The sequence below is a fragment of the Tachysurus vachellii genome, chromosome 13, assembly GCF_030014155.1.
Source record: "Tachysurus vachellii isolate PV-2020 chromosome 13, HZAU_Pvac_v1, whole genome shotgun sequence".
Lineage (NCBI taxonomy): Eukaryota > Metazoa > Chordata > Actinopteri > Siluriformes > Bagridae > Tachysurus > Tachysurus vachellii.
Window position 1 is genome coordinate 16,978,710 of NC_083472.1, and position 24,333 is coordinate 17,003,042.

General features: G+C 38.1%; 2 protein-coding genes across 2 annotated transcripts; one reads left to right on the plus strand and one right to left on the minus strand.

The window, feature by feature from the left end:
* Positions 1–544: 544 nt before the first annotated feature.
* Positions 545–3,759, minus strand: kctd12b (potassium channel tetramerisation domain containing 12b). The gene has a single exon (XM_060885931.1). It carries the CDS (start codon positions 3,250–3,252, stop codon positions 2,410–2,412), a length of 843 nt encoding a protein of 280 aa, XP_060741914.1. The 5' UTR covers positions 3,253–3,759; the 3' UTR covers positions 545–2,409.
* Positions 3,760–11,410: 7,651 nt separating this feature from the next.
* Positions 11,411–23,139, plus strand: prps1b (phosphoribosyl pyrophosphate synthetase 1B). The gene is made up of 7 exons (XM_060885435.1): positions 11,411–11,741; positions 13,457–13,640; positions 18,032–18,130; positions 18,230–18,354; positions 19,910–20,083; positions 21,170–21,329; positions 22,289–23,139. The coding sequence occupies exons 1-7, from the start codon at positions 11,620–11,622 to the stop codon at positions 22,379–22,381; spliced, it is 957 nt and encodes a 318-aa protein (XP_060741418.1). The 5' UTR covers positions 11,411–11,619; the 3' UTR covers positions 22,382–23,139.
* The last annotated feature ends 1,194 nt before the right edge of the window (positions 23,140–24,333 follow it).

A 24,333-nucleotide genomic window follows, 5' to 3' on the forward strand; every position in this document is an offset into this window, starting at 1 on the left:
TGACTGTTTGCCCAAAGGTTTAGAAATGACTGAAATGAATAAACAAGATTTTATTATTTCGGATTTCATTCTTGACATAAGAAAAGTGGCTGATATTTGTGTTAACTGGCAAAAAACTAGAATGATTTGTCTACAATAAACTGTGTTAATGGGCCTAAATAAAAGACTACCCGAAATTGTCCATGAAAACATGACATTGTTGTATTCCATTTGGAAAAATTAAGCTTAAACATTAACATGAAATATTTTTATTTTGGTATAATTTGTTACTTGACTAAATTTTTTAGTTGCTTTGTGACCAAAAACACACTCTGGATGGGATCCCAGTATAGTGAATTGGGAACTGAACTACGATGCTGTCTCTACTCCAAATCAAATGAAGTAATGGCAATTTCATAGAATCTACAGTTTCATTAATTTGTTTATGAGGGTTGTGTGATATGCTTCAAAGAAGCCCGTTATCCGTTTACCCCCATTGCTATTCTGTCCTTTCCTTCATTTTGCTTTTGAAGTCACCACAGAAATAAATGATAAGCCAAGAGAAGAGAGATAAGCAGGAGAAAGCTTGAGAAGTGCTGAGCACATTGCAAATAGGAGGCATATGTTCAGCAGAGATGTGCATGATAATCCAGTTTAATACTTCTTCCATCTCCACCATTAACTACATAGACACTGTAGCAACATCATCATCAAGGCAAAGTTGATCACATCATCAACATCATCAAACCTATTGGTCTTGTTTCACATCTTGGTCCTAAATTATTTACCAAATTGTTTATTTTTCCTTCATACAATTTTACAGTCATTAGATACGGAGAACTGTGATTACAAAAAAGTAATACATGACTGATTGTTACTTAAATTCACCACACATTACAGACATTGCTGATTTATTCATGCTGCTTTTTAGCACTTTAATTTTTCTAACTTGCTGCTAACAACACAGAATGTCTTCACAAGAAAATGAATAGGATAACAGGATATCCAAGTTAAGGATATGAGTGGCTCAATGTAAACATTTTCTTGTCAGGCAATAGCACATATGTGGCTAATGAAAGCATTAAGTGAAAAGTTTTACTCAAAATGACCATTTCATTATTTGTGCCTTAATACTTTCTGAAGATCTGAGGTAACAACTGCTGTGCAAATCCTGAGGGTGGACCTGAAAATGTATTTTCTATCTTCTCTCAGTTGTTTTGTATTCACACCCAATTATTCTCCTTTGAATTTGCCGTGTTGCTAACATTGTAACTACAGTCACTAATGTTTTAACCTAAACTTTCCTGACTTTCATAGTGCATAAATCTATGTTTTATCACCCGAATAACTGCTAAATAATCAACTCAGCTAGCTGTTATAAAAGAAAATATGCTAATATATCTGCAGATCTGTTTCTTACAAGGAAGAAAATGTTAATGGTGTAAGCTTACATAAATATGGTAGGAAAATAATAATAAAAAATCCTGAAAAATAGACACAAAAATATTAAAAAGGGGATGACATGTTGTGATGACAACATTTCTATTTAGAGCACAAAAGAGCAGAACACAAAATGGTTCATGTCACTATGAATAAATGTCATGAGGCTTTACTAAACAGGTTTCGGGCAACACCGTAATCCTTTTTTTGTCTGTGTTCCACAGCCTCCTGCTCAGTGTTCAGCCCTTGATGTGCTTTGGCAAGAAGGCAAAGTCCCCTTCTAGTGTAACACTTTGTGCTAGTTAGAATTACAACAGCATAACACACATTTATTTTTTTATAAACACATTATGCTGTGTACTGTCAGAAACTAAACATGTCAGATCACTGGACCTCCTCGTGCCATAGTGGCAAATCTTTACATGAAGTCCCACTGCAGATTGAGAATGATTTGTGTGTCTCTCAGCGTTATGGTTCATTCGCCTATTCTGTCTACCTGCTGGTATCCTAATGGCTTGGTCCCATAATATTTAGCTTATTATAATGACTAAATGACTTGTCATGTTACAGATAACCAACATTCAAGCAATGACTGTCCACTTATGTGATGGACAGGTGAGAAGAATGCTATCGTTATAGGTTGGTGCCAAGGCTACTTGGAGATACAGAGAGGCCCCATCCAAGCCCTTTCAGTTGGCCTTTTCCAGATTAAAACAACAGACACCAAAAAAGCAAAAAGACCCAACAGCATGAAACAGTACTTCACAAAGGCCAAAAATGGGTACATAAGTATAAAGAGCTGTTTCTAGCTGAGGGGACAGAGTTGGTTTGAAGAGAGGGGAAGTGGTCAACCATAACAAGAAGCATCAAGGGCAAGTCTGGTTGGAGATTAAGGATGGTTAGCTAGAAGTGTCTGCATCTAAGGGAGCATGATCTCAAAGAGAGGCAAGTAGGTTTGGGAGGAGAAGGGTCAGGAACACAGGTCTGTTCTCACTCACGGTAGAAAACGTATTCCGTGTAGCTGGTCCAGATCTTGTCATCAGTTTGGTCATGTGTGAAAGCGCATGTGCCTGTCGAGTTGCATGCCACCATGTGAAAACCAGCATCAGCCAGCTTGTCGAAAGCCTGTTCAAGGAAAGTGAACTTCAGATAGTAGCGACAGGTGTACCGCTCGGGCGGCCGGTCAGGGTCTCGACTTTCATTTAGAGTTTCCCCAAAAACCTCTTTGGCTAATGACGTCTTCCCACACACCATGATCCGGGCCACACGCCGGAATTTAGCGTCGGTTTGGCTATCACGGCCCAGAGTGTAGGAGCCTCGGTAGCCAATGGTGATGAACCCAGTGCGCTTGCCATCACTGGCTGTTAGGCTGCTGCAGGTCGCTGTCCCCAAAGATGCCAGGTTTCGGCTAGCATCAGCACTGGGTGACGATTCCTCTGGGTCACTCTGGCATCCATCATCGCCCAGTGAGTTCTGCTTGGTGATCTTTGGAGCCAGAAGTTTCACTAACTCAGGAAGGTTGAAGTACTCAGCCTCTCGTTGTAGTCTCCCTCTCTCTGGGAAATGGTCAGGCAAAACAAGTTGCTGGTCTCTCATGTAGTCCAGGATATATCGAAAAAGAAAACCATCACGGTCAATAAAAAAGCGGCCCTTGGTGTCACGTGCTAGACTCTTAGCAGTTTTCTGGCTGAACATCTCCCATAAGAGTGAGTCAGGAACACTTGTGAGCGTTGAGTAACGAGTTATGTATACCTGGCCCCCTACATTGAGTTCAATAATTTCTGGAAAGGCCAGCTCCTCTGAAATGCCACCAGTATTATCAGGCAAAGCCATGCTGATGAAATAATTAGCTGTTGAGGCAAACCTTCAGGAGAAAAAAACTTTGCAGTGGAGTATGAATCCCAAGCCTCTTGCCTCCTGGTGCAGAATTTCACACTGTGATAAGAAATAAATTATACAAGAAGCTCCTTTTCAAACCTACACAAATAAAATTAGGATTTTACACAAAATGCACAATGATCTACTTCACAACAGCAGATTTAGAGTAATTTGAATTCAGCCGTCCTTTGAAGAGAAGAAATTTGTAAAACAGGGATTGGAGAATCCGTCCTTCTGTTATGTAGTTTCACTCATAAAGAAAGAAATGTTTACATACAGCTCTCTCAGAAGTCCATTACTATCCCCTTGCTTTTACAGTTCTCCAGCTGAACTTCAATTGTAGACAGCATGAAATATAGTGCAGAAAAAAAATCTTAAGGGAAACCGTGAAAAATTAATGATATAAACAAACACGCCGGGATGTGCACCTTCCATAACTGATGCTGTTTGAGACTGAAGCTCTGTTTCCTCTGCCTCTGTGCTCTCTCTCTCTCTCTCTCTCTCTCTCTCGCTCCCCCTCTTAGCCCCGCCCACATCCCAGGCACGTCACGTACATAGTGTACTTGTTAACTTCCTTAATCCATTAATGTCACGATTTAATCAGTGGAAATGTTCATTTTTCAATTCATAATTATAAAAAAAAATAAGACTATTATAACTCTAAACCCATTCCCCGGTCTTTTCAGTAGAAACACATTCGAAAATGAAAGCGATGTAAAGGATATTCTAATACTCAAAATATCACATACGTATTTTTACACAGATATGAAGACATGTGGTTTGCTCTATATGTGTATTTTTAAGCTTGCATTTTTTCTTCATAATCATTCCAATCTGAGGCGAGCAAGCAGCAGCATTTTATTTGCAACAGTGACATCTAGTGGACAAATAATGTGGTGCGTTACTGGGTATTGCAAGTCAACACTGGCTACTTCTAGTGTTAGAGTATCATGTTTATGTAATTCATTCATTATTCGTCAGGAACAGCATTAACTTGATCAGGGCTGCTGTGCTGTGGACTGTGGAACACTGTACGTGAGATGTGAAAAGAAAAGTTACACCCTGGTTTCAGAAGCAGCACACACACACGCATGCAGACACACACACACACCCACATACATACATACACACACACCATTGTCAAAGAATCCTATTGGAGTTTCAGTTTCATGAGATTATTTGATTCTTAGTCTTAATTCTTAATTATACTCACTCTCACTCACTCACTCACTCACTCATCTTCTACCGCTTATCCGAACTACCTCGGGTCACAGGCGTCATCAGGCCTCAAGGCAGGATACACCCTGGACGGAGTGCCAACCCATCGCAGGGTACACACACACACTCTCATTCACTAACACAATCACACACTACGGACAATTTTCGAGAGATGCCAATCAACCTACCATGCGTCTTTGGACTGGGGGAGGAAACCGGAGTACCCGGAGGAAAACCCCGAGAACATGCAAACTCCACACACACAAGGCGGAGGTGGGAATCGAACCCCAAACCCTGGAGGTGTGAGGCGAACGTGCTAACCACTAAGCCACCATGCCCCCTATTCTTAATTATAGCTTGTTCTTAAAAAGTTTTAGGAAATTACTTTGGATCATTTGATTATATTACTAATATCATATAACTCTCCCGCTGCTGCCTCCACCAACCCTTTTGTTTATACTGTTACTGCAGGTTGCCAAGTGTGCAACCTAGTGTTTATGATTTTGCAAGACACAGTCAAAGCCAAGGCAAGAACAGACAGTATCCTGAGCTCTGGATTAAATCACAGTCAATGGATCTTCAAGGTGGCAATGCTACCTGCGCCATTGTGCTGTTGACAATGATCAGCAGACCAGAGGAAATTGTACAGGAGATTTGTCTTCACTTTGTTTTGGAGCATCGTACAATTGATCAAGTCTTATTAAAAAGCTACAACTTCAGATGTGGAAATAAAAATCAGCAACAATACACATAATATTAAATGGGCTTTTAAAGAAATATACTGATGTATAACAGATTCAATTGTACAAACATTGATGTGGTGAAATTTCCTGTTCCAAACCAGGACCTAGGACTGATGTTATGATGTTACAAAAACATGACAAACTATATTTTATTATTTGCTTGTATTATTAACTTCTTTTAAGAGCTATGACATGATAATGAGAAGATGTTATAAGTATGATGTGTCAATAATTATTAAATAAAAATTATAATAATAATGTGTAATAATAATGATATGTCAATAATCATTGGCAATTTGCTGTGTTGGAAGACCAAACCTCTCTGGGATATGGCGTAATTGGGAAAATTATCAACGTTGTGCTAGACCACAATCACACCACACCACTCCACCGATGATTATTTTCCCATAAAACCACAGCCTGTATTGTTTTTTATTCCCAACATGTCATAATTATCTCAGTATGAATACAGAGGTTTGTCATGTACTGCTGTTGTAATAGAGGCAGTTACAGGTATAGATAACAAAAGATGATTGCTTGGTTGATTGTGTTATCACTGTCATTGGGTTTAACTGATGAGGACATCTTAGAGATACAGAAATTCATGAAAGGGGCATTGCATGAAAAAGCATGAAAGCTGCTGACACTAAATCAGATAGCAATGTTGTGAATGACATCATACACACTGTTTCAATAATCTAATCACATTTTAATTACATTCACACAATCAAATTGAATATGACATATTCATCTGATGAATGGCTTTGGAGAAGCCAAACGTCTCAAACCTATACAGTATATATTCATTTTGTCTCTGACTCTTCTGTCTCTCCCTACAGAGTCTCTAGATTTAATTCTGTAGCTCAGGTCAGTCCTTATATTTATTTAATCTTATAAAGAAGAGATCGGAAGTGGGGGTGGAATGTAAGCATCTTCTTAGTGCTTACACTTAATATATGGCACAGATTGCCTTTTCATTGTTCTTTATTTTCAGCCTTTATATTATTTTTTGATTTATAGTATAAGCACTTCTGGTTACTGATCCATTTTAATGATCTTAAAGAATTACACAAAAGAAGCTGCGATTTTCCTGTTGGTATGGTGAATATCTCTTATATCAAATCAAATCAAATCACATTTTATTTGTCATATACATGCAGTGAAATGCTTTTTAGGGATAAAAAATAAAACCAAAGCCAAAAGGAGATATAGATAAATAAAAAGTATAAACTATATAAAAACTATATAAAGTAAAGATATTTACTTTATTTGTATAAATATATACAAAAAATAAAAAAGAAATATATATAAAAAAGAAAATATGAAAAACATATATGTGAAAAAATAATGTATATTCATATACATAAACATATAAATAAATGCATATGATTTTTAATGATTGTCCTTAAAGTGTCTATGTGTAGTATGGTGTGTGTATAGAGTGTATAAAGTGCCACTGTGCTGTGCAGGTCCAGAGTTAAAGTGACAGTCCAGAGTTATAAGTGTCATAGTGCAAAAAAGGTGCAAAAAAGGTGTGCAGAAAAACAGTGAAGATGGAGGGTGAGATCCAGTACTAGATCCTGGGTGTTTCCTGGTTTAAACTCCGAATGGCCTGCGGGAAGAAGCTTATCCTTATTCTCTCTGTGTTTGCTTTCAAGGAGTGGAAGCGTTTCCCTGAACGCAACAAAGAAAAGAGTTCATTGTTGGGATGGCTGAGATCCTTTACAATCTTCCAGGCCCTGGTCCGGCACTGCGTGCTGTAGATGTCCTGCAGGTCAGGGAGCTTGGTGTGGATGGTACGTTCAGCTGATCGCACCACCCTCTGGAGGGCTCGTCTGTCCTGCATGGTGCTGTATCCGAACCAGGAAGTGATGCTACCCGTCAGGACACTCTCAGTGGTGCAGATGTAGAAAGTCTTTAGCACCTGAGAAGGTAGTTTGAAGTCCCTTATGCGTCTCAGATGGTACAGACGCTGCCGGGCCTTCTTCACCAGGGTGTTGATGTGACAGGACCAAGACAGGTCCTGTGTGATGTGAACACCTAGGTACGGAAAACTGTCCACTCTTTCCACTGGGGTCCCTTGGATGTTTAGCAGTTGGTATGACCACTCCTGCTTTGGCTGAAGTCCACTATTAACTCCTTAGTCTTGCTGACATTCAGGAGAAGATTGTTCTCCTGGCACCATCTCTCCAGGTTTTTAGTCTCCTGTAGGTAGGCCGTCTTGTCATTGTTGGAGATCAGGCCCACCACAACAGTGTAGTCAGCAAACTCGATGATGGTGGTGGAGTTGGAAGTGGCCACACAGTCATATGTGTACAGTGAGTACAGCCATGTATTTAATATACAGCATTTTGGGACCCTTGTTAAGGTCAGTTGGTAAACATTTTAAGCTATGAAGATTATTGAAATATAAAGACATTGTCTAAAAATGTATTTTGTTATTTAAAATATAGTAAAACTGAGATTAAGTATAAGTATAGGTCAATAGATGGAAGCTGGTGTATCCAAATGGAAGATGAAACAACATGATAAATGTTGAAACACTACTAAACTTTATAACAGAAATTTATGACATTCATGAAACCCACAGAAGTTGCCTGAGATATTAAATTATCTGCAGCCCAAAACATTTTGGACAAAAAAAACTAAAAGAATGTGTGTGAAATTCAAGTCATTTCTTGGAAACCACTCACTGCCTCTGAGAATAGAAATGCATGTGACTACTGTGGATGGTAAAACCTAGAGACCATGAAGATGGATTGGTTTGTAATTTAAAAGAGCGGTTTTGCTATGATGGATTAGGACTACAATTAATGTGAAAGCTTCAGGATTTTGCTTGCCAAAGAACAAAGTCTGCATCAGTTGATAACTTCATTAATATAAACTTCATGTTAGAATGAGAATGAATTTCCTGGTTACACAATTGCACTTTCTGGATATAGAGTATACAGTTATAGATAGGGAATAATTTATGATCACACTATCAAGTGTCACAAAGATGAGGATTAGTTTCCTTTTGTGTCTTCTTCCTGTAAGGTTTCTTCCTAGTATCATCTCATTAAGCGACCATGACATCAGGTTTGCTAATTAGGGATAAATTGATATTTTTGTAAAGCTATTTTGTGAAAATGTCCATTAGTAAAAAATGCTATACAAATAAGATTCAATTATTTTATTGAATTCTTTTTTTTTGTCTATGTGCCAAAACGAACCTATTATATAATTGAAGATATTTAACTGAAACTTCCAGAGACATTTTGACAGAATCTTCCTGTTCTGCCAGTTCTTTATGTCTTCATACATTGTACTATTTGACAAGTTAATAAGACCTGCATGTAGTATTTGTGGTTATAATTGTGGCATTTTATGTCTACTACACAAATATGACACGTTTTCCTGCTCTCAAATCAGTTAATTCAACAACAAACCACTGGGACACTGATTAGGTTTCAGGACAGCTGCTGTTATTTGTGGTATTCCACAATGGTGGAACCATTCTGACTGCATCACAGACTGTTTAAGTTGGCATACCTCATTTTCATGCACGAAGTAGCCATTATAAGAAAGAATTGTGAATTGTGGCTATAGACAGATGCACATGGTCAGCACCAGTGCTCAGGCTGCTCAACTAACACTTGATTGACATTAAAGGGCTCAATATGTGTTTAAAAATCATTCCCCACTCCACACCACCATCAACCCTAACTGATGTCAGAATATGTGTATAGTATAAACAGAAGTTAACTGGTTAATTGCCCAAAGGCTTAAAACCATTTTGTGGAATTTTCCAAGCTATTTAAAGGCATGTTAAACTTTGAATTCACTGGAATTGTGATAAAGCCTATTAAAAGTGCTACAATCTGTCTGTAAAATTACTCGTCACACAAAAAATAGACATCCTAAATAACTTAAATATTGTTAAAGATAATGACATCATACACAGCCGCATTCACAGATTCATTCACACCTACGCTTTATTTAGTGGTGAATTTAAACAATTTACCTATGTGTACATTATTATCAAGGGGCAATGAAAACTCCCAGAGAAACTAAATGCTATGCATATGTAAGGAAAACATGCAAAATTCCATACAGATCGTAACACAAGTTAAGGATTGACTTGAAGACCCTGGAGATTTGATGTGGCAATGTTTCCCACTACACCACCTGTGCCAACTGTGCACTGATATAATTGAACACTGTGTACACTTACTGGTCACTTTATTCGACTCACTCAATGTTAATCATCTAACAGGTATACGGTTAGAGTTTAAAAATGGCCTTTTCCATGCACCGTGTTGTCAATCATTCTGTAACCTTCAGTGGCGTCAGTTCTGACCATGGCCCTTCTGCTTCTGGAAGATTACTGTTCTCAAACTATATGACACTGAGGTGTTTATAAATCACAGAATTTGGTGCTGTGTTTTGTACACTCTTATTGGAACCACATAAAGTCCCATGTCACAGTGTCACTTATGAACAGAGAATTTGTGATCAGTGGTGCTCCCTTTCCACTGATCGATAAATCAATTAATAAATAAGACTCCCTTAGATTATACTCAAGTGTCTAATGTGTTATCTGTTATGTAAATGCAACAAAGTTCCAGTAATTGCTGTTGAAATTAATAAAACTTAATGCATACTAGTCTGTGCTTTATATGATTCATGTAACCCATATACAAAATAGATAACCTTCTTGTCACTATGATTCATATATTCTCTCAAAGATGAAGAAGCAGCAATAATATTTATATTGTATTATTGTATTAAAAGTCGCCTCCGCCTTGTGTGTGTGGAGTTTGCATGTTCTCCCCGTGCCTCGGTAGTGTCCTCCGGGCACTCCGGTTTCCTCCCCCGGTCCAAAGACATGCGTGGTAGGTTGATTGGCATCTCTGGAAAAATTGTCTGTAGTGTGTGAGTGCGTGAGTGAATGAGATTGTGTGTGCCCTGCGATGGGTTGGCACTCCGTCCAGGGTGTATCCTGCCTTGATGCCAGATGACGCCTGAGATAGGCACAGTCTCCCTGTGACCCGAGGTAGTTCGGATAAGCGGTAGAAAATTACCTATGACCCTGGTCGTGTGATGCAGTCTGATGCAATACCACCTTGAAGTGGATTATTTTCTTATAACAACACATCATGAAGTCTTTTATTCTAACCTTCTAACCTTTTATTTCTACATTTCATGTTGTGGAAAGTTCACAATACCGATTCCTGATCTAAATTACATTACAGACACAATACACTGTTGTTCTCTCATCTTTTATTTTTCTTGCTCGAAAGACAGCACTGATGCCAGACTAGCCTGCTATACATGTTACATAAAGCTTCTCCTTTCAGAAAGTCTCAAAAGTTTCAATTCAATTACATTTATTTGTATAGTGCTTTTAACTCTTCCCATTGTCTCAATGCAGCTTTACAGAAGTATGGAAACAGAAGAAAAAGGAATCTAGCCATGGGGGTCACAGTCCAGTGACTTCTGTGCCGGTCCCAAGCCCGGATAAATAGAGAGGGTTGCGTCAGGAAGGGCATCCGGCATAAAACATTGCCAAGAAAAAGGAAAAAAGAAATAAATATATAATAATAAGAAGTAGAAAAATAAGAATAAACATAAATAAATGAATATATACAATTAAAGTTTAATTGAAGAATATTAACTTGGAATTTATAGATATTTATTTATATATATAAAAGCATGTGGTAGCCTAGTGATTAAGGTGTTGAGCTACCAATCAGAAGGTTATGGGTTTGAATCCCAGGTCCACCAAGCTGCCACTGTTGGGCCCCTGAGCAAGGCCCTTAACGCTCAGGTGTATAAAAATGAGATAATGTAAGTTGCTCTAGATAAAAGTGTCTGTTAAATTATCAAAGTTGCTGTTATAGAAAATGATTAAAACACGTTCTGACCAATCAGATTCGAGAATTTCAGCGTGACGTGGTGACGACACCCACATCGCTTTATTTTTACTACAGAGTCGGAAAAGCTTACCAATTACATGCCACTATTTTTTAGTCTGTCAATATTAAACGTTCATATTTGACACCGAATGAATAAAACCAGCGTTTGCTGCCTATCCGTTACTGTGTTAGAGAAGAAGCGCGCCAAATGGAACGTCGGAGCTCGTGGGCGGGGAACGTGACGTCATCGCGCAGGAACGGTGTGTGTGTGTTCTCGCGCGCTATCGCCATCGGACACTCAACAGATCAACTATGGCGGAAAGGTAGTGAAGACGTTCCACCTAACAAGGGGATTCAGCGTCAGATAGCTACGGTTTGACCGACACACCAGCCTGCATTTGCTCAAACAGAAGTCGTTGTTGTAGTGCAAAGACGCAACGCCAGAGGCCCCAGAACACGAAAAGATGCCTAATATTAAGATTTTCAGCGGAAGCTCCCACCAGGATTTGTCTCAGAGAATCGCCGACCGGCTCGGACTTGAGCTGGGGAAGGTCGTCACAAAAAAGTTCAGCAACCAGGAAACATGGTGAGTAAAAACCCCACAGCTTTGTAAAATTGTCTCGTGTTGCTTTCGGGTTATATTGCCTACGAGCATCTTGTCAAGATGCCGTTAACCGATTGCACTCGGAGGATGTAGTTCCGGTCATGTAGTCGGTCCTTCCACGTGGGGCTGCGGACACTACAACTCCCAGAATGCACCGCGGGACGCGTTTACCTAACGGCAACCCGTTTGGTGCTGTCGCGCGCGCGTGCGTGCATGAATTATGTTTATACTGTATTATTGTTCATCTGTATCGGTTTTATTAGCATTAGCCTGGTTTGATGGTTTTGGGAGTTAATAAACAGGTTCAAGTGAAAATAATCAGGCTAAATTCGGACAAATAAGTATTTCAATAAGATGTACTAAAAGGTTTTGCATTTGAATACGATTTTATTTGTATAAAACACGTAGATTTTGATTAGAATGGAGTTTAATATCACTGTGTCTTGATTGTGGCCTGTTGTGTTCAGTTCACACTGGAACTATCACGAATGTCACGCGCAGCCGGTGACGTGTTTTCACTTTTACTGCTAAGATACACAACACTACGTCTCACAACACTACGTCTCACCCAACACTACATGACAACACTACATGTCACACATTACATCTCACACTAATCACACGACACTACATCTCACACAACACTACATCTCACACTAATCACACCCCACTACCTCTCACACCACACTAATATCATGCTTACCTACGAGTATTATACTATTAAATAATAAAAAAAGATGCCCAATTTTCTACCACATGCTGGAGACTGCACAATATAACCCTTTTGTGTGAAACACCTGTGTGTTCTGTGTGATTGTGACTCTGGTCTGTTCCTCACACACACACACACATCATCCCTAATATGTCATAACAGAATCTTATCATACACCTTTCAGTGTTCATAAAAGAGACATCTCCTTGATTAAAGTGTTTTTTTCTACTGTTAGAGAGCTGTCTGACTTCCTCTGATGTGTGGTAAAAGCCAACGTATATATTAACTCAACATTGATTGATTAGAAGGCTATAAAAGTTAGATTGTGTCCATTTTTAGATATTTCAGTGACTGATTAGGTCTCGTCTTAGCGTACACAAATGTCAAATCTTGAGGTCGAATTGCAGATGACCACATCAGGTTCTACCCCTGTCAGGAAAAAAAAACAAGAATCTGAAGCAATTATGGGCAGAAACTCATCAAAACTGGACTGTTGAAGATATTAGAAAAAAATAATGTTGCCCTTTTTGCTCCAGGCTTCAACGGTCCAGTTTGGGTGGGTCTGTGCCCAGGATAGACTCAGTTTCTTGTTTTTGACATAGGAGGAATTCGTTGCCATCTTCTTCCATTGCAGCTCATCCACCTCAATGTTTTCAATCTAAGTGATGATCTAAATTACTATAGAATCTCTGTAAACTCAGACTAGTCTGCTCATTCTCCTCTGCTCTCTGTCGTGTACAAAGTGTTTCAGTCTGCAGATCCTCCACACACGTTTTTTGTGTGTGTCTTTTTTCTTTCCCACCATATTGTGTAAACTCTTGACATATGAAGTGTGAAAATCCCTGGAGATCAGCAGAAATTTGCCTCTTGCCAATGTTCTCAGATTACACTGATCCACAACACGGAAAGCAGATTACAACCATTTTACCAGGTTCAAATTCTACTCAACATTGTGTGCTAAACCTTGGACACTTTTTTTGCGCAGTGTGGAGATTGGAGAGAGTGTACGTGGCGAGGATGTATACATCGTACAGAGTGGCTGCGGAGAGATAAACGACAACCTGATGGAGTTGCTGATTATGATCAACGCTTGCAAGATAGCTTCAGCTTCCCGTGTCACCGCAGTCATTCCCTGTTTTCCTTATGCCCGTCAAGACAAAAAGGACAAGGTGAGGCTGGTGTCTGGTGGAGAAAAAGTGCTATGCAAATGTCCTGATGTTTGCACAGTCTATTGACTTTAGGTGTGAGGTGCATGTCCTATATCAGTGAAAAGAGCAGTAAATTTCAAGGTAAAAATCCAACTTTTACACGTTGTTCACTTGCCTCCATGTTTGTAGATTACTTAATAGGATTCATAAACATGTTAAATGGTTTCTAGATTTCTTTTGAGCAGAAAAAACATTTCCCAAATTCTCTGACAAATTTTAGTCTTTAAACACAAAGGCTTTTAAAAAATGTATGAACAATGTAATACCATATTCCTTGTATGGTTCAAGTAATTCCATTCAAATATTTATATAACATACAGTATATGTCATTACCATGGACAAGAATTTGAATTTGAAAATGACAGGTTTCCCTGTACTAGAGTTCCTGTTACTCGCGTATGAAACTGAAAACCCACACATTCAGTTCCTTTTGAAGGTGCTGGAACAGCAAGGCCACATCTTACATATACACTGAATACATTTGGGTTTGAGAACAAAAGATGATTTGTGCTGTTTTAGATTGACACTTAAATTATTAATATCTCTGAATGTCCAGTCTTAGTTTGAGCCCTGGTTATCACCTGCGAAGGCTGAATTTGTTATTAAATAGGATAAACCAGCATGAAGGCAATAGAGCTGTCTATGGGAGAAACACAAGCCATTTTATAGCTCAGGAAAGAAAGAAAATCACTGTCACTACACAAGCAATTTGCAAACCCAATACAATACCAGTTTAGAATGTCCTATGAAAGAAACCACTAGTACACACGACAAAAATAAATGTCAGTGACATTACCACCAACTTCCAAAGGGCAAGAGTAAAGGTATCACGATCCACTGTTTTGAAAAATTCTTAAAGAACAGGCTTTCTTTAGAAATGAAAATCATTGATCCGCTGTGAGAAGCAGAAGGCAAGAATGGAACCCAAAAAGAAGAACGGAGATGAACCACCAAAAATCTGGAACCAAAATGGGCCTCTACCAAAGTGATCGAAAGGCCAAAGTGAGGAGAACGAAAGAATCTGCTAATGATCCAAAACACACAAGGTCATCAGTCATACATGGCGTAGGTGTTGTCATGGCTTGGGCTTGATGGGTTCTTCTTGGACAGGCTACCTTTATTTACTTTAGTGATGATGTAACTCATGAATGGTAGCAACAGAATGAATTCAGAAGTCTACAGAAACATTCTGTCTGCCGATTTACAGAGAAATACATCCAAAATCATTTTGAACCAAAACACAACAAAGCACTTCTTAATCGGGATAAAAGTGGAAGGTTTTAGTTTGTCCAAGTCAATCAGTGGACCTTAACCCAATTGAGCAGCATTTCTCTTCCCGAAGAGGAGACCAAAGGGACGGACTCCCCAAAACAAGCACTAAGTGAAAGAAGCTTTCGGTACAAACATGGAAAAGCAACCTAGAAGAAGAATGCAGCCATTTAGTTATGTCACTGGGTCACTAGCATGATGCAGTTATTGTGAGGGATATACAACCAGAAATGGTGTTATTTACTTACTTTTATTGTTTATCTCACCGGAAAAATTGGGTGGTCTGTCAGCAAAGGTGTCCTGTTCTAAGTTCTCATCTAGATTGACTTTCTGATCCATCAGCTCATAATTAACGGCTATTGTGTGAAGCAAAAACAAAAGAATCGGCCTTGCCACTTTTGCAGATTAGTCTAAGGATAAATGTTGAATTCTGTAAATAAACATTTCAGATGTTCCATATTTTCTAAAGTAAAGATATAATGCAAGGTTTCAGGATTTCAGATGATGGAACAAATGTAAAGCTGTACAATGCTTACTTGTACTTTCTGTAATGGTACTGTAGCATCTGAGCAAACCTCTTTTTTCTACAAAAATATTCTATCCTAAAGATTATAAGGTATTATAAAGATTTAGAGCTTAACTTTGCACTGAGTAAAGAATTTTCCTTAAGAATTTTCTTTCTTTTTCACCTACAAAAGTTCTGGAAAGAGTTTCAGTTGAAAAGTTTTATGACCAACTGACTGTTGTAGAAAAACCATAATTGACTAAAGCAAAATCGAATTACTTTAACCGCTCATCATTGTTTCCACTAACAGAACGTCTTGAAATTAATCTTAAACCACACCAATCTACTAACAGCAGTTCAAGTGGTAGTGGAATATATGTTCGTGTTAATTCCTGTTTTCCATTTAAAAGCAGTTGTTCCCCCTCACTTTCTCTTGAAGTTAATGAAAACAGGAAATACAGCTTGTTACCAAGGAACCAACAACAAGCAGTCTGTCCTGAGGAGTTTCCTGTGTCTGCTCACGTAAAGCAGCAGCTTTACATCAGAATTTTATAAAGGAACCTCCTTTTAATATGAAATAAATGTTGTGTTTTTTTTCTACGGAAAGCTATATAACAATGCTAATTAGATTACTTGGAGCCATACGGCAAGTGTCACTCTGAATTACATGTTACTATAGCAACACTTCCATAATAGCACATTAATATTAATGCTGCAGTTGGACCTGCTGATATTAAGTTGAACTGCTTTTTTAGAGCTGAATCCCACATTGATGACTGTTTTTCTAGAGCTTATTGAATCCTTTGTAAAATTCTCATTGCCTTTTTAAACATTAAACAGTAAAAGCACTGGTGGGGGTTGTAAATATTTGCAGCAATCTAGCTGCGTTGTCAGATTTATTTACTAAGCAGGTGCTTACGAAAGCAAACTCCATTCTGTGTGACTCATCTCAATTCCTCCCCGTCATGACGCATTTGAGACTTTGCCTTTAGGGTCTTTGTATGAATTTATAGATTTACCTCATTACTTAGCTTAGTGCAGTTTATTTTTTTTATTTTTTTATTTTTTTTTTAAATGTTTATTACATGTTTAATACCTAATTGGTGTGTTTGTCATTGTATTTGGTGTGTTCCTTTCCTGCAAAACAAATTGCCCTTAAGGGGGACAAGAAAAGGTTAGGTTAATTTAGTCAAGCCTGTCAGACCAGTCGAGAGTTCCACAGCGCAGTGCTTGTAATCCCAGTTCAAATTTAAGAAGCTGTTGGATGCAAAACCTCGTCAATAATTTGAGCAAAAGAGTCACTGATGCCATATGGAAAGTTTATTACACCTTTAACTATCCTCAAATGCAAGATTACTCCAAACATGAATATATATGTGGAGTCTTTCTTGTTTCGCTTTAACTTCTTTATTAGTTGAATATAAAGCTCACATCCAGAAGTAGAAAGTGAAAGTATAAACTGGTGACTGTGGATAGTGCGGATTGTTTAGAGTGTTGATTCCTTGACTCCTGACTAATTTGCATCATTTTAAGTGTATTTGAATTTTGTTGCTGCTCGTAGAATCGCAGCTGAAGTTGTGCACTTCAACAAGACATTAAAAAGCTTGATGTAGGTACATGTATATGTATGCTTTAAATTGCAATGAGTATTAACAGTATGCTGATAATATTTTTATAGGTCAGTGATTGGTCAGTTTTTTGTAGCAGTCTGAGTCATTTCATTTCAAAAATAATAATAGTATTTAAATCATTTTTTTTTTAACAAAGAACATGAAGTTTTCTGTAAGAAGAAATATTTCATAATTTTGCTAACAGTGTGTTTTCTGGCATGGGAGATTTTATATTGCTCATTATTAAAACTGCTGTTGTGTAAATCAATCTGATCACAGAAATGAACACAAAATCAAGCAAACAACAATATTCAGAAGCGTTTGCAATATCAAGATGACAAAAGATTTCCAAAATACGCTTTCAGCCAAAGGCCTCTTGAGTTTGCATGGATCAAATCTGAGTACTGATATCATAGAAAGTAGTTACATGTGTCTTTTTACTGGTGGTAGTTTAAAAGAAGAATCATGTGCTTGTAATGTTACCAATTAGAGTAGTTTTCTTCAAAAAAACAAAACAAAAAAACACAACTCACAAAATACATCACAGATTTTGTAAAAGCTGCACCAAAATTAAGCTGTTTTCACTGCAACAATCACAAAAACCAATAGATGAATAAAACACTTCAGGATATTTTGTTATTGGAAAGGAATCCATTTTTGGGTATCAACTAACACCAGGGAACTTACCATAAATGGCACATTATAAGCACATTATTATTATTTTTTTTCTTTTCCATTTTGTTTTCCATTCAGAGTCACGTTACCCATCAGAATGAATATCTAGTGGTTTTGTTTTTCTTTTACTCTTAACATCAAGTGAGTCTTAATCAACCTTTTTTAATCAAAAAAAACCTTAAGGTTTCAATTTTACTGTAATGTGAGGTATGTAAAAGAACATAATTTTTTGTGTGTGTAGACTTATGCACAGAGAAAAACAGTTTATTAACCGAAAGTATTATTGTTATTAGAGCCGAGCTCCAATCTCTGCCAAGCTGGTGGCCAACATGCTGTCGGTCGCAGGAGCAGATCACATCATTACCATGGACCTGCATGCCTCTCAGATACAGGTGAAGCTCAGGAACTGATTCCTCTGAAGCCGATTGATGCGCAAATTTAATATTTGACTGGACTTGTAATGCTGCTCTCTAAAGGTGGTGTGTTTTTAGGGTTTCTTTGATATTCCTGTGGACAACCTGTATGCTGAGCCAGCTGTGCTGAAGTGGATTAAAGAAAATATCCCTGAATGGAAGAACTGCACCATTGTGTCTCCAGATGCCGGAGGAGCTAAAAGGTTTGTGTCGCTCTTTCCGTCTAAAATCAAGACTGACGCTTTCGCAGTTTATTCTGCCTTTGCATTCATTGCAAATCACGCTATGTACATTTACTGCATCTGGCAGATGCCTTGATCCAGAGCAACTTATTTTATCTCTTTCTTTTTTTTCTTTTTTTTTAATAGAGCTGAGCAGTAGAGTGTTAAGGGCCTTGTTAGTTAGCAGTTTCTCTCCACACTCTCAATACACACTTTGTCTTCTATTCTTTCTCAAACTGCCCTAATCTCACCTGCAGCTTGTGCAGAATTCAGCAGCTAGGGACCAAAAAGATGGATCATATTTCTCCTATTTTGGCAAGTTCAGACTTGAATATTAAAGGTATTTATATACACAAAGCTTTTTCTGGTCCTGCTCCACAGTACATTAATCGACTTTTTCTACCTATACTCTTCTATCAGAGCTCGTAACCAAAAACCTCTAAAAGGTCCTGAATTTTGGAACACTCTTCCCTTCCACAAAAGGTCTTCTCTGCCATTTTGAAAGCTTCTCATAAGACCTTTTTTTTCCATCTTGTGATAGTGTTATGTTAACTTGACGGCAAATACTGTCGTCTTAGAAATGATGGGATTTTATTTCTTACTTGCATGAAGTTTTAGCTGCCGCGTTTATTGTAAAGCTAAGTCATGCCATCGATCAGTTATCCTCAGTGGACAGGATAAATATTTATTGCTGAGAGATTTTGTGCTAAAGATGAACATTGAACATTTGTTTTATGGAAATTTACTTTGCTTCACTTCTCAATGTTGCAAGACATAAAACAGGAATCAAAAACTTGACAGAAACAAAGATTCTGCAACCATTGCAGTTGGGGTCATAAATTTAGATACGCCTTGCATCAGGAAAAAAAAAGAGGGATCATAAAATTTGCATTTTCCTTTAGTTTGTTCTGCCCTGAATAAGCTATTTTACTTAACAGATTTTTCCATATAGTCCATAAGACAATGAATTTACACAAATGAACCAGTTCAAAAGTTTAAATCCCCTCAATTCTTATTATGTGTTGTTACGTAGATGATCAAAGTTCATGATCTCCTTTTTTGTTGGAACAGTTCAATTTCACAATTGTTCTTCAAAAACAAAAAAATAAATAAATGCTAAATATCATTTGCTTTTCCAGCCTCATCTGTATATTTGACGCCTTTCCAACAGAAGGCTTAAGTTTCACATCCATCTTTTCACACTGGGGACAACTGAAAGACTCGTACACAACTATAACACAAGTTATTGACCATGTGAGCAGTTAATGATGAAACTCATGATACAATGAGAGGCACAGAGGGGTAGCTTTTGAACAGGATGTGAATTTTTATTGAATGGTGTACATAAGATAATTCCGTGTTTGTCAGAAGACAAACTTTTGTGTGCACATGTAGACTTGCGTGTTTATTCCACTGACAATTCAGCTATATGCTTTTTGGTTAAAAAAAAAATCTTTAAAAATGTTTTTTTCACAATGTCATTTTATTCTTTTGTTGACATAAATTTTAAAAATTGAAAGTGTTTTTCCACCTGCAGGGTCACATCTATAGCAGACCGGCTGAATGTTGACTTTGCCCTCATTCACAAAGAGAGGAAGAAGGCTAATGAGGTGGATCGCATGGTGTTGGTGGGAGACGTGAAGGACCGCGTGGCTATCCTCGTCGACGACATGGCCGACACGTGTGGTACCACCTGCCATGCTGCTGACAAGTAACTACTACATTCTACTGCTGCTCTTTACACTAAGACTGTAATAAGGACTAAGGTTCTGCATCATACCTTTTAGAACATGAGCTGAATTAGTTTGCCAAGACAGAACAAGTCACTTTTAATTTTATTGTCATACTTGGCTGAACTAAAATATTTGCCCACTTTAGTTTTCCACTTAAAAAAAGAGTTTTTGCCTGACAAAAATGTATATTTGGAATATTTTTCCAAGATTAACTACACAATGCTAAATATAAATAGTTAATAATAATACACTGGAACATCTCCAGCCATTTTATAACCTGTTTTTTTTTTTTTTTTTTTCCATTTAATAACTGCTCTTCACAGGCAAGCTACATTTTTGCTAGAAACTCAGTTATGACTGGTAAATATTCTTTATCTTAATACTTATAGTCAGTGTAGTTTCTGTGGTGTGTTCTTGGAGAACAGTACAGTAGAGCTGCAGTCAGGACCAGCTTTTCAGCACTGTCTCGCCCAGAAAGCTTGTGTAATCTTGTCAATCTTGGTTTGGTTCAATAATGTACTTTTATGATGTACATTGAATGAATGAATGAATGAATGAATGAATGAATGAATGTGGTAAGTGTGTAATGTTTAGTCCCAGGTTTGGGCAAAGACTTGCCAAGTCAGCCTAAGTCCTCTTCCATTTGTGTGTTGAACACAAGTACATCCATCATAGAACGTAATTAAATATATGTCTTCACTGCTAATAGTTTAAAACAAGTATCCTGTGCTTAGTTTCACCAATTCAGAGGTATTTTGTTGATGCTCATGTTCTAAAAGCTGCAGACACACTGAATCAGACCTAACACACTGCATGGCATTTTTCCAGCTCTTATTTGCATGGGTGTAATATCTTTTCAGTCCAACAAAACATTTTTGTTTGGTCTCAATGCACCTCTCTACATTACACTGACCAAAATCTCCATCCAATCTGGCAACCTTGAATCCATACACACATATATAGAGTATATTGTGGTTCAGGCTACATGTGTACATGAGACTACATATCGTGCACAATAAATTGAAACCGAGCAAGTGTTCTTTCTCTCACTCTCCTGTTTCTAGGCTATTATCAGCCGGTGCCACCAAGGTGTATGCCATCCTTACCCACGGCATTTTCTCAGGGCCTGCCATATCGCGCATCAACAATGCCTGCTTTGAAGCTGTAGTTGTGACCAACACCATTCCACAGGAAGAGAAGATGAAGCATTGTCCTAAAATACAGGTTGGATGCCAAACATATAGCGTAATAGATGAGGATCAGTGCTCAGAATTTGTACAGGTTTAGGATTCTACATAACAAATTAACATAAAACAGAAAAGCAAGGTTAAAGGAGAGTGGCTTTCCTCCCCTTTTTGTAAACCTTTCCCAGATAAGACCAGGAGACTTGGATTTCCTTGAGCAGAAGTCTTTATTGTAGATACACGATGACCGTGAGTCTTCAAGTCAGAGCGTACTGGCACAGGCGCTGCAGTCATCAAGTCTGACTTAAAGTTGTAATACATTGTAAATATACACATTTTAGGGGCCAGTCCCATCAGATAGATACAAAACACTCGGGTGGCAATCAAAGCACAAAAGGATGTAACAGCCCCACCCAGATCCTGGACTTTCACCCACCCTTAATCCCATTAACATAACAGTCTTTCTCAGACCACTTCATTATAATACGAATGAGTTCACCTCTAATGCTTGGCATTCATTCTTGACTCAGACCTTGAAACCAATGGCCACCTTAAACAATGGGACAAATGTCACAAAGGGACAGATGATATCCTGAGTTACCTAGCCCTTTCCTTTCACATTAAGGAGATACAGGAACCACAAGACTAATGTAAAGTTTGAATTTAACTAGCACTGTAACCTGATTTGGTTTCAGCATGGTACAAAAAAGTATACTTGAAATAAAACTTTGTCTTAAAATTATTTTCCCACACCCTCTACCTCAGTTCTATCTTATGTAGCCGTTTATTTATTTATTTTTTTTATATTTGGGCCACTGTGCTCTTTTTCACAACAAACGTGTCGATTCTGTACAGCTAAAAAATTGTCACTGATGTGGGTATAACTACACCAGCGATACCTTTATCTCCGCCTCTTCTAACTTTATAGACTAAAAACGTATGAACGTTACTAGACTTTGTTTACTAAAGTGCTTGTTACTGTTGTTTTCCACTTTCCAGGTCATCGACATTTCAATGATCCTTGCAGAGGCTATTCGGAGAACCCACAACGGCGAGTCAGTCTCGTATCTCTTCAGCCACGTTCCCCTGTAACCTCTTCTCAGCGCGTGTCCCTTTATTGTGCTTTAGTACCAAAACAAAGGGAGCCTGACCCCAAGTCTTCAGTAAGATGTACCTGGCTGAGACCCCAAAGGAATTCTAGGAAATCATAGCACCCTGTCCACCTGTTGGAGCTGTTCATCTCTAGTTGAGGATTCGAATGCTTTCACTCAATAAGACTGTGGACATTTAGATTCTAGTCTTAAACACCTCCATTTTAATACCTTGTGTGACTAGATTGCGGGTGACAACCTATTACACTTTAATTTATTTGGGCTTAATTTGTATAAGTAAGTAACTTGCGAGATGTTTATCTCCATAAGCAGAAAATGTAAAGTTGAATGAGTCTATTTTCCTTCTTCTTTGTGTTTCTGTTTGTGTTTATAAACACTTGGGGATCGTAACTTGGGGTCTCTGCTTTGGGTCTCTGCAGGCTGGAGCTTCCATTTGTTTTCATTTCATCCCTCTCCCACACTTTCTTTACGTTACGTTACTCTACTTTTTTTATTTTAAATTTGAATGTATTTTCCGAACTGATTTAGCCATACTTTCTTGAAAGTTCCATCATGAAAATGCTAATTCTATTTCTCTTTTATATGTGTTGGGTTTCCATTGTTTTTCCATTTCGTATTGCTAAATTTTGTTCTTATTAAACAATTGTGAAAAGGAACAAGGCATATGACTTGGGTTACTTGATCAGGAGAGGTGTTTGTCAAAAAAAGTATACTTAATCACTTAATAATTATCATTAACTTTTGACTATTGGTTGTTGAACTGTTTTAATATTTTTGGGTCAGTTTTCATCCTTATCAAAGCGTTTGTTCTTTAGCATTGGGCAAGTGTGTATTTAACATTGGTTAAATATAATAGCTCTATATTATACTGATCCTGGGGCATTTATTTATTTATTTATATTTATTTTTCCCTTCCCTCCAAATCAAGGGAGCCTGTGTCAGCTGAGACGAGAGAACATTTTTAATGGTAGACCGATTTGATGATATAATTGGAAATAAGCATCACTGGATATTGTAACCATGCAATACAGAAACTGACACTGTTGAAGGTCATGCTGATGATAATTTATCACTCTTGTAAACGTGGTTCTCTGAACACCAGATAACCTCCAGGGGCAGTGTTTTGACACCCAGTTACCTTCCTATAAATCAGAATTTCAGTTTTAGTTTTGTGAAATGGGGGAAAGAGAAAGCACATTCTCCTTATTCCTAATTCTATGTATTTATTTATCAGGGCCTAAATAACAACTGTGTGGTTCTCACCATCTTCTGTAAACAAATAACCTCAGTTACAACAACAACAAAAATACAGTATAGTAGTTTTTTTTCCCCCCTCAAAAAAATGAACCCAGCATTCGTCTTAAATAAAAATGATTGAGCTAACAATGTAGGGGGAGTAAAAGTTTTGCAGGTGTTTTGATGCCCTGGAAGCTGCCTCTTGGCTCACATTAGGCTTGTCAGCACCCAGATTTTCCACTTGAATGATACACTGTTGTGGCCTCGAGCTGTCCTGAGGGAATAGCTGCTGCAGCAACAGTTAGCAACTCAAGTGTGTCTATCAGGGGCCAGTAGCTAACATTTTGGCCTGCACAATGTGAAATGAAGCTCATCACTTGTTTGGATGCCAGATTGGCTAGCTTTCTTGATGAACCAAGCCCCTTGCTGATGAACTGTGCCATCTGCTCTGGTGCTCGAGAGCTTTTCTTCCAGTGTACAATGAGACCTCATTGTGCAACAGCGTATTCTCAGATGGTGGCTGTGTTTCAGCTAGTTGGTTTGCAGCTAGGAGCAAACACAAGCCAATCATCCAAATGTAGCAGTATCCTTGCAGCTCTTTCCATCAGAGATGACGGTTTCTGCCTGCTTGCTTCTTGTGAATATTGTGAATTGGAAAGCTTGCCCTTAATTTGATTTCATTTCATTTTTATAGTG

Bases quoted from the DNA above. Each gene is read 5' to 3' on its own strand.
- kctd12b (XM_060885931.1), bottom strand. From the start codon at position 3,252: ATGGCTTTGCCTGATAATACTGGTGGCATTTCAGAGGAGCTGGCCTTT.
- prps1b (XM_060885435.1), top strand. From the start codon at position 11,620: ATGCCTAATATTAAGATTTTCAGCGGAAGCTCCCACCAGGATTTGTCT. The intron at 18,131-18,229 runs GTGAAGCTCAGG...GTGTGTTTTTAG, and splicing joins TGCATGCCTCTCAGATACAG to GGTTTCTTTGATATTCCTGT. The intron at 18,355-19,909 runs GTTTGTGTCGCT...TTCCACCTGCAG, and splicing joins GATGCCGGAGGAGCTAAAAG to GGTCACATCTATAGCAGACC.